This window comes from Siphateles boraxobius, unplaced genomic scaffold (genome assembly GCF_051911475.1).
Source record: "Siphateles boraxobius isolate OS27281-9 unplaced genomic scaffold, OSU_SipBor_1 24, whole genome shotgun sequence".
NCBI classification, from domain to species: Eukaryota; Metazoa; Chordata; class Actinopteri; order Cypriniformes; family Leuciscidae; genus Siphateles; species Siphateles boraxobius.
The window spans coordinates 6,840,336-6,850,646 of record NW_027508855.1 but is presented as its reverse complement, the minus strand read 5'-3'; the positions used below and the strand labels follow the sequence as shown (position 1 = coordinate 6,850,646).

Below are 10,311 nucleotides of genomic sequence, written 5' to 3'. Positions count from 1 at the left end.
CCTTAGTGTAGGCAAAATATTCGAGTCACTGGGATGAATCATCTCCCCACCGCTAATGTTTGAATCTCCCTTTGAAATAAAGAGAGCCTGCAAATCAATAATGCAACAATATGTGTATATTGTGCCCTTTATTTATTTGATGTATTGTAAATAAAAAGCTTCGACATGATAGTTTCATCCAAATTTTTAGTCAACACCTCCCTCTAGTGTCTAAAATAGGCTAGCCTATTAGCGCATCGTTTGTGTTCACACTTCAGACAGTGGGAATTAAGCTGATAAGGCGGAGGCCTATTTCTTATAACAAGTAACAGCGCTAAATGTCCAGTGTGGTTTAGAGAGCAGGCTGTGGTTTCCCCTCAGCATCAGCCCACAACAGGATTTTTTTTTTTTTTTTTACTGAATGACTAGGCTACAACGTTCCAAATCATTTAAATGGCCAACTCACAAAAAACAATACATCAATAAGACCCCAAAACTGTGACATCCACTAAACTGACATCCACTCTTTAAAATCTGGATATACAGTTTATATTATATAAGTTTATATGATATAATATTACAATGTAAGATAAAATCTGTATAAGGAAAATTAGCCTATACAAGAAGCAGTACATTTTCTGTCAAATGTACTAAAATACGGGTAATATACATAAGGTTTGTAAAACACATATTGTTGTAAAAATCAACTGAAGATTAATAAAACATCATATATTGGGCCATATTTAGTAAATATTATATTATATTATAAATTATTTATTTCCACACAAAATATTTACTGATCACATTCTTTGCCAAACAAGGGCAGATTCTAAAAATATCTTTGAATTTGGTGTTATTTAAAAAAGATAACCTGCGCACATGAAATGTAATTTGTCTTGAAGTGGGACCAACCAAAGCATTTCAGATGGACAGCAGCTCAATCCATACTTTTAAATGTTCATTTAGATTAACAAATGTTTCCTTAAACCCCTTATATTAAAATCCTCTCAGTAATTTTTGTAAAATATGATCTGAAACACATGTACAGTGCTATAAGTTGTAGTTTTGTATAATCATCTTTGTATAATCATCGAGACATCTTGCCTGCTCTGCACCAAAATAGGTGTGGCTTTTACACATGTGCAGGGTGAATCTTTGCACCACATTGATTTCATGTGTCCAACCTTCTGCGTTGTGAGTTTGTCTGCCAACAGGCGAGGCAGGGCCGGATACACACTTTCGCTTCATGTCATTCGCCCACAAAGCAGTGGCACTCTGCATTACAATTGCATTCTTAAATTTGTCGGTCCTGGACTCTCAAGCCAAGGCAAGTACATTATTTAATTGTGCCTGCATTATGTTAGAAAATACAATAACAAAAAGAAATAGATTTTTTATATGTAAATTATTAACCTTTATTGTGAACATATTAGAAAAATAAATACATTATTTTGCTAATAAAATGGCAGTGCATAGTATATTGATTCCAACCTGCTTTAATATTAGTTTTTTATAATGATTTATAGTTTTTTTTAAAACCAACCCATTCAAAGTTGTTACTGAAACCATGCGAAGTTATGATTAAGTGTTCCTACGTGTTCACGCCATCACTTCACATCAGGGTTTAGTCACTAGGCTACTTTCAAAAGGAAGAGACTAAATTGATTTGATGCTGTCTGTAACCACCTCCCTTCTTTGTCTTCATAGTTGTGCCATGCAATTATTGAAACAACATAACCGTGCCCTCTGTTGTCTGTTTGGCTTTGTACTGCTCTACAATTTTTTATCCTGGAGTATACAAATGCTACTCTTGAGTCAGATTGAGACCAGCGGACCAAAGATTCTCGAGCATAACATCACCATCCTCCTGTGGCACTGGCCTTTCGGAGTTCACTACAGAGTGGGGAGAGGCGTCTGTATGGATAAATATGAAATCCCTAGATGCTTTCTGGAGGATAACCAATCCAATTTCACTCAAGCAGATGTTGTAGTGTTCCATTACTATGAGCTCTGGACTGGTCACTCCAAACTTCCTCTCCACCTTACGCGTCCACCAATGCAGAAGTGGCTTTGGTTATCGCTGGAACCTCCCACAAACAACCACAACCTTAGCAACTACAACGGCTTGTTCAACTGGACGATGAGTTATCGCCGTGACGCTGACATCTTCATGCCATACGGAGAACTCGTTTCTAAAATGACTAATGCCACATACATCATTCCGAAGAAGAGCGACTGCCTAGTTTGCTGGGTGGTCAGCAAATACAAAGCCAATCAGAGTCGCTCTCTAGTTTTCCAGCAGCTGAAGAAACACATTCCATCAAATCTGATAGAAGTATATGGTCAGTGGTCCAAGCGGCCGCTCTCAAACAAAAAGCTGCTTTCCACGATATCTCGATGTTACTTCTACCTTGCCTTTGAAAACTCAATATCTACAGACTATATTTCTGAGAAGCTGTGGCAGAACTCCCTTAAGGCAGGGAGTGTGCCGGTGGTGCTTGGCCCACCAAGGAATATTTATGAACTATCAATTCCACCTGAATCATTCATCCATGTAAATGACTTCAGCAGCGTTAAGGCGCTGGCTACTTTCTTAAGTCAAGTGGCCGCTGATAGAGAGCGTTATGAATCTTATTTTAGATGGCACCATTACTATGATGTTAGAATGTACACAGACTGGAGAGAGAGACTCTGTCATATTTGCATGCATTATGACCAGCTCTCTAAGCATAAAAAAGTGTACAGTGACCTGTATAGCTGGGTCAACAGTTAACCATACCTATGGCATCTGTTTTTTGATAAAATAATATGTAAGTGTTTGATTGAATATTAAATAAATCTATAATAATAATAATAATAATAATAATAAACTAATATATAATAATAAATTGTATTTATACAATAATACTGTTTTTTCCCTGTTTTGTTTTGACCTTTCCCTTGTTTGTTGTCATGGTTTTTAATTTGACCTCATGTGCTACACCTGTGTCTAGTTAATCATCTCATTATGTTCGGTGTATTTAAACCCTCGGTTTGTTTCAGTTCAGGGTCAGTTCTTCTCTGTAATATGTTGGTTTGCTTCATTTCCTGCTCTCTTCTGGTCTCCACTGTGTTTCTGTTTTGGTCTTTTGTAAATAAAAATGACTGTTGCAAATAGATACTGCTTAGTCTCCCTTCTTGACAACATCCGTGAAATCTATTTTGTAATCTTTTTGTCTTAAAATTTGTGAGTGTTTGAAAGAACATTAAATGAATCTGTAATAAATATATTATAAGTGCATTGTATTCATAATAAAAAAATAAAAAATTTAGTGTCCTTGTTACATGTACTTACCATAGTAATAACAGTAAATTATGCATAATTACATGCAACAAACCCTGCTCAACCAAATCCTAATCCTACCCTAACCCTATAGTAAGTACATGTTGATAATTAATATTACCCACTTAAATATATAATTACTGTCACGATTTGAGTCTGTTTTGTTCTGCTTTTCGGTTCATGTCTGAATTCTAGATTAGTTTTCATTGTTCAGTTCATGTTTGACTTTGTACCCATTCCTTTGACCTAGTTTTCCAATGTCTTACTTTTCCATTGTTTGATTCCTATCACCTGTTGTTTTATCAATTCCCTCATTGGCTGTCTCGTTACTTTGATTAGTCCCTGTGAATTTAAACCCTGTGCTTGGTTCTGTTCAGTTGTCAGTTCTAAGTTGCCTATGGTTAGGTAGTTCATGTGTATCGTTTCTGAGTTATGTGTAAATAAATACTGCTTGCATTTAGATCCTGCATCCATCCTTTATTGCAACTAACCATGACATTTAACAAAGACACCTTAAAATAATGTGTAACTAAATAAAACATTTAAAATAAAAAACTTCCTACAAGAGATGATGCCTCTATTTTGTAATCTTGTTGTGATAAAATATGTTTGAAGCAATAATTATATTGTAATACATATATAATAAAAAATACATTTTATTTACTTAAAAAATACTTCATACACGAGGAGTAGGCTTCTTAAGACTTTAAACATTCAAACCAAGATTCAAAGGAAGCTTTATCTTTTAAAATAGATATTCAAATACGCTCAGGAAAACCCTTCTGATGTGATGTTATCAAGTTTTCGTCAAGTTTTTTTTAAAGTTTAATCAATGCAATTTCAAAGCATCTATGCATGCTTCTAAATCATATTTTTAAAAATGACTTATTTGCAAGATTTCATAGGAGCTGACTTTAATAAAAGCAAACTAAAGCTTTACCTATAATGCCATGGTAAACAATTGTTGTGAGACCGCCACGCCCGAAAGAATGCTGCCCACGGAGAAATAAAATGAGTCAGAATGAAGCATGGTAGCTCACTCTTGCATCCGAAGGGTGTTGGTTGTGTATGCCAGGCTTGTGCACACAAACATGCATGCACACACACACACAGACACAGACACACACACACACACACACACACACACACACACACACACACACACACACACACACACACACACACACACACACACACACACACACACACACACACACACACACACACACACACACACACACACACAATTATAACAAGCTGGAGGATCTGGGGTCCTTGCAAGATCTCTGTTTTTTTATGGTAGTTTATGTTAAGTGTCTCAGGGGGTATCACTCTCAGAGGGCTGTAAATTAATAATACATTTGAGACTCAACTTTTCCTATTTTGTTTTAAAAGCTGAAATTTTAAGGGGCAGCTGTGGCCTAATGGACTGGTAACCCAATGGTTTTAGGTTTGACTCTCAATACCGGCTGTAAATGACTGAGGTTCCCTTGAGTAAGGCAGCTTGAGTAAGGTCACCCCAATCGCTCCCCGGGTGCCACAGCAAAAATGGCTGCCAACTGCTTCGGGTGTGTGTCCATGGATTGCAGTGTGTACACTACTCACTACTCCTAATCTGTGTGCACTAACTTGAACGAGTTAAATGCAGGGGACAAATTCCGAGTATGGGTTAACATACTTGACCTTCGTATATCTATTTCACTTTAAAATCATCACCACTGATGTGCACCACAGCAGTCACCAGAGACCACAACAGACCCATTCCTATTTTTCAATATTATTGGTAGAAGGAGTTTACAGTGCATAGAAACATTAAGCTATTTTTCTGTGAAATTGCTCTAAAAAAATCAAAGTTGGGAGTGAAACCATGCAACACCTTCACAACACATCAGATCAGTGAAGGAAGAGATTAAATTGATTTTATGCTTTCTGAAATCTGTGATCAAATCCCATCTTTGTCTTCACAGCTTTAGGTGCTCTTCTAAGCATAACCCAAAGGATGTAAGATCTCAGCTATTGGCATGCTTTAATTTGGACTGATATAAATCAAGACGATTAGCACCTTCAAGTATTTTTCATCTTAGTGTGTTGGTTTGAAAATTCGGATCACAAAACCTATGCAGAGCAACAGTTTGTTGTGACCAATGTAATTTGCAACCGATGTCTTAAGGTCGGAAAAAGCTCACAGAGGACAAAATATCACATCCTCTTCAACAATGAGACATCTTAAACTGTCTGTTTCTGTGGTTTCCTTTTATGCCAACAAAGGAAAGTTTCAACTGAAGCTTTTTGACAGGTAGGAATTCTTGTAGAGAATCTGTATTAATTTTGTAAGATTTTTTATGGAAATGCAAGAAATTCCAAGAGTTAAGTTTAAAAACCCATCATTTTATCCTGTGTCCTGTTAATTTTAGTGCAGCACTGATCTTACTCTCATCGCTTTATGATCAGTAAACGGTTAACAAGTAGTAGCTTAATCTATCTGTAACAATTAGGCAGGAACGAAGCGGAGAGAGAATCCACATGCAAGCACTATTTTAATAAAACAAACAAGTAATCCAGGGCAAACAATAGAACTCAGGACAAGAAAATGAAATAGCGACAGCTACAAGCAACAACGACCAAGAAACAACAACTGACTAATAAACAAGAAAAACTACAAAGGACTACAAAACATGGCACAGAACAGGAAATAACAAAAGTCCACACAAGACAATGAGAACACCAGACAGGAATCATGACATAGCCCCCTACTTAAGGAGCGGATTCCAGACGCTCCTCAGGAGAACAGTCCAGGAGGATGGTGGGTGCAACCTGGGCGGCCAGGTTGGAACATGCAACCTGGGCGGAGCAGGCTGTGCAGGCAGCCATGTCGGAGCAGGCAGTGGAGGTGGCCAGGGCGGAGCAGGCAGTGCAGGCGGCCAGGGCGGAGCAGGCAGTGTAGGCGGCCAGGGCGGAGCAGGCAGTGCAGGTGGCCAGGGCGGAGCAGGCAGTGCAGGCGGCCAGGGCGGAGCAGGCAGTGCAGGCGGCCAGGGCGGAGCAGGCAGTGCAGGTGGCCAGGGCGGAGCAGGCAGTGCAGGCGGCCAGGGCGGAGCAAGCAGTGCAGGCGGCCAGGGCAGACCAGGCAGTGCAGGCGGCCAGGTCGGAGCAGGCTGTGCAGGCGGCCAGGGTGGACCAGGTAGTGCACACAGCCAAGGCGGAGCAGGCTTTGCAGGCTGTGCAGGGACCCAGGGCGGACCAGGCAGTTCAGGTGGCCAGGGTGGACAAGGCAGTTCAGGTGGCCAGGGTGGACCAGACAGTTCAGGTGGCCAGGGCGGACCAAACCCCGGCTCAAGAACAGACCCCGGCTCAGGAACAGACTCCAGCTCAGGAACAGACAACGGCTCAGGAACAGACACCGGCTTGGGAACAAAGGGAAGAGACACCGGTTCAGGAAGAGACACCGGCTGGGCAGCGGCCATCTTGTCCGAAGACACTGGCTCGGCGGACTTGCCGTGAACAGTCTCTGGCTCGGCAGGCGTGACGTGAACAGTCTTTGGCTTGGCAGGTGTGATGTGAACAGACTCTGGCTCGGCAGGTGTGACGTGAACGATCTTTGGCTCGGCAGACGTGACGTGAACAGTCTCTGGATCGGCAGACGTGACGTGAACAGTCTCAGGATCGGCAGACGTGACGTGAACAGTCTCAGGATCGGCAGACGTGACGTGAACAGTCTCTGGGTCGGCAGACGTGACGTGAAGCGACTCAGGCTTAGTGGATATTGTCAGTTTACAGGATTTCTCTGCAAAACCCCCAGTAAGAGTTGATCCGGCCAGCAAAAGAGCATGGACAATATAATGTTGAAGATTCCAGCTAGGGTGATGAAGTGGCATAAGGGAGCTGAGCGCTCGGATAGTCCTCCACAGAAAAAGATCATTAGACATAACTCGTCCATACAGGTCAAGTGAGCCAGCTCCAAAAAGTCCGGGCTAATTAGAAACACCTGGAGAGACTAATAAACAAGAAAAACTACAAAGGACTACAAAACATGGCACAGAACAGGAAACAACAAAAGTCCACACAAGACAAGGAGAACACCAGACAGGGTATGTATGGGGTTAGATTTCGGTCACAATTCTGCACGCGCAAGATCAAATTTTGAGCATGCAAAATGGCATTTTGCACGCGCGTGAATGAGTTTTGCGGAGAAATGTTCGTCCCGCAGATAACAAAATATTTGGAGCGAACGAAAATCAATTTTGCATTTAAAATAAGTATTTGGATGTGCGCAGACGTTCTCTTTCGCATATGCAAGGTTTCACTTTCTTGCTCCTCTCATACCAGCCCTGAGAGCTCTCTAAGCGAAGACAGCTCGCTTGCTCAACACAACCCAGCATTACAATATGCCGTAATTCCAGCCAATCAGAGATGAGGCTGCTAAATTCTGATTGGCTGGCTTGACAACCAATCATAAGACTTCCTGCATCACCGACTGTGGAAGAGGAAAAATACATTGTGGAAGATGTTTATGTTTATGTAGAATTTGTTTAATGGCTTGAACACTTCAATTTAAAGGCAGGGTAGGTAGAAATCCCCAAAAATACTTTTTTCCAAATTTGTTTAAACTGTCGAGCAGAGAGGAGTGCAGTGCATGTAGTGACATCATATCAGAATCGCAAGTAATAAAATAACTAACTTTATTGTTGTACAAACTGTCACTCATTCACTGAACGACATAACATAAAAGTCTCACGTGTCAGAAAGAGACTCTGCGACAATAGTGGAAACAGGGGGTGGTGCCCTTGTAAATCCACTTTTTGATGGCGTGGACGTTGATATGTCTTTCTCATAACTATAAAAACAAGCAAATCACCATAACAGTTAAATCACCACATTTTTTAAATGTTTCGTTTACAGATAAACTGAGTAACATACACAAGATAATATAACACACACACACAACATATATTGTATACATACAGATACAACATAAAGACATAGGTAAACATATGCATACCTGTCAAGTTTTGGATTTGAAAATAAGGGAAATTTTCCGGCGCCCACCGCGAACAGTCCCACCACCGCAACCAAGCTCCAGTCACGTTATCCCTTACATTTTAAGACAAGTGTTATAGCTTAAATGAAAACACAAAAGGGTATATATGAAGAGCATTTATTTTAAAGGCTTATTTGCATATTTTCTGTTCATTTAACATTGCTTGTCTCTACATTTACATTTTATTTTCATTCCACACATTCTTTTAATTTCATATTGCTTTTCTTTTACAGTTTTTCTTTACATGTCACATAACTTTTCTTTACTCTTTTAGTTAGTTATTGTTCAAATTTGTTGCAGACTTTGCATTCTTTTTAGGCTGCAACCCCACTTTTGAAAAATCCTCAGAAATGGCATACCCAAACTGAAACAGATAGCCTACAGTTCATAAACACTTTGCACTAAAATCACAAGTATGATCTCATTTGAAAGCTGACACCTGGCAGTTTATTGTAAATGTAGAATTCATTATTGTCATAATGAAAAATAGTTATTAATAGCTACAAAGTTTTGTAAAGTTATTAGAAATTTATTTTGTATGAAACATCTTCAAAGTTTCTGAGAATACAATAGTGGTCAAATAGTGAAACTTGAGTGTTATATCTTTTTAATGATGTATAGTTTGTCAAGGTAATAACATTAAATCTGATAGTAACTTTGAACTATTTAAACAAACAAAAAACGCTTCAGTGCGCCGGCGCACTGGCAACGGTTAACAGGTTTTAAGATGCTAAAGTCGCAGTTAAAAAACGCGTGACTGTCCCCTACCCTGCTCCTCTTCAGAAAAGTAAATTCGCTGTCCCATTGATCGCGATATTTACATGAGGGTTTTGGTTTTGTGGCAGGAGTGCCTTCCGTCTCTGTCGTAGCGTCCATCATCCGTCTGCGATTTTTTTTTTCCTGCGTTGTCACTCTGACCTCACTAAAGCCTAGTTCACACTACATGATTTTAAGCCCGATTTAAGCCCGATTTGCAAATCGTTGAGCTCGCCGACAGGTCAGAGTGTTATCGCGTGCAAATCGCGGGGGATTAGCGAGCGATGAACGCTTGCCAATCTGTTAGTATGAAAGAGCCAACAACGCATCAAAGACCCTTGCAGACGCCTCGCAGACGCGTCGCCGAGCCTAGAAAAATATCTAGCATGCTAGATATCCAGAGCTGTCGCACAACTCAATCTCACTGATGTCATGAGCAACAGCCAATCACAGCAACGCATGAGTTGAGGTCACCGGGTAAATACGTGATTTTTGCCATCAGCTAAACATAAACATGCAGCTACATCTCCGATAGGCTATAAACATGCTGTACTCACCTCCGACTCTCTCTGTAGCACAGACCTGCCATTCGCGTATACAGATCCACTCTTTCCCCCATACTCTCTTATTTTTTCTTTTTTTTGCGTTTTTTCTCAGAGCAAATCATCGCGCAAACAGTTTGCAGCACTAGTTTCTGTCTGACGTCCATATTCGCGTGTTGTGTTGTTCTTTGCTGTGTATTGGCGCGTGCTGTTTCGCGTCAAGATAGACATTAGACAGATAGATTTGTAGACAAGATAGAATCGTTGGGTGACAGAGTTGTTGTCAACTCGTGTAGTGCGTTACCTCCTGTTGCGGATCAATCACGCTGTGTCGTGTGGTGTGAACAGCTCAACAACTTGAACACTCCTGATTTCTCAGAGAGCAAGTCATGTAGTGTGAACCGCACAGTTCAGCCCGACGTTTTAAAATCATGTAGTGTGAACTAGGCTTAACACACTAACCTCGCGACAACTGTACCTGTAGTAGGCTACTGCATTTGGCAGTTATCGCGTGGCTAGTGACAGAGCTCAGATTGCGAATGTTTTTTGTTTTTTTTTAATCCGCCCCGGGCCATTATTATTTTTTAATAGCGCAGGTTAAAATACGGGAGATTTACGGGAAAATACTAATACGGGAGGACGGCGGGAAAGAAGGGTTAAATACGGGACTTTCCCGG

At 40.5% G+C, this 10,311-nt stretch overlaps 1 protein-coding gene across 1 annotated transcript; it reads left to right on the top strand.

The window, feature by feature from the left end:
* Positions 1-1,689: 1,689 nt before the first annotated feature.
* Positions 1,690-7,380, top strand: LOC143748526 (alpha-(1,3)-fucosyltransferase 7). Its single transcript, XM_077240543.1, has one exon. The coding sequence runs from the start codon at positions 1,694-1,696 to the stop codon at positions 2,750-2,752; it is 1,059 nt and encodes a 352-aa protein (XP_077096658.1). The 5' UTR covers positions 1,690-1,693; the 3' UTR covers positions 2,753-7,380.
* The last annotated feature ends 2,931 nt before the right edge of the window (positions 7,381-10,311 follow it).

What these genes read in the sequence shown, in the direction of transcription:
- LOC143748526 (XM_077240543.1), top strand. Translation starts at nt 1,694, where the DNA reads ATGCAATTATTGAAACAACATAACCGTGCCCTCTGTTGTCTGTTTGGC.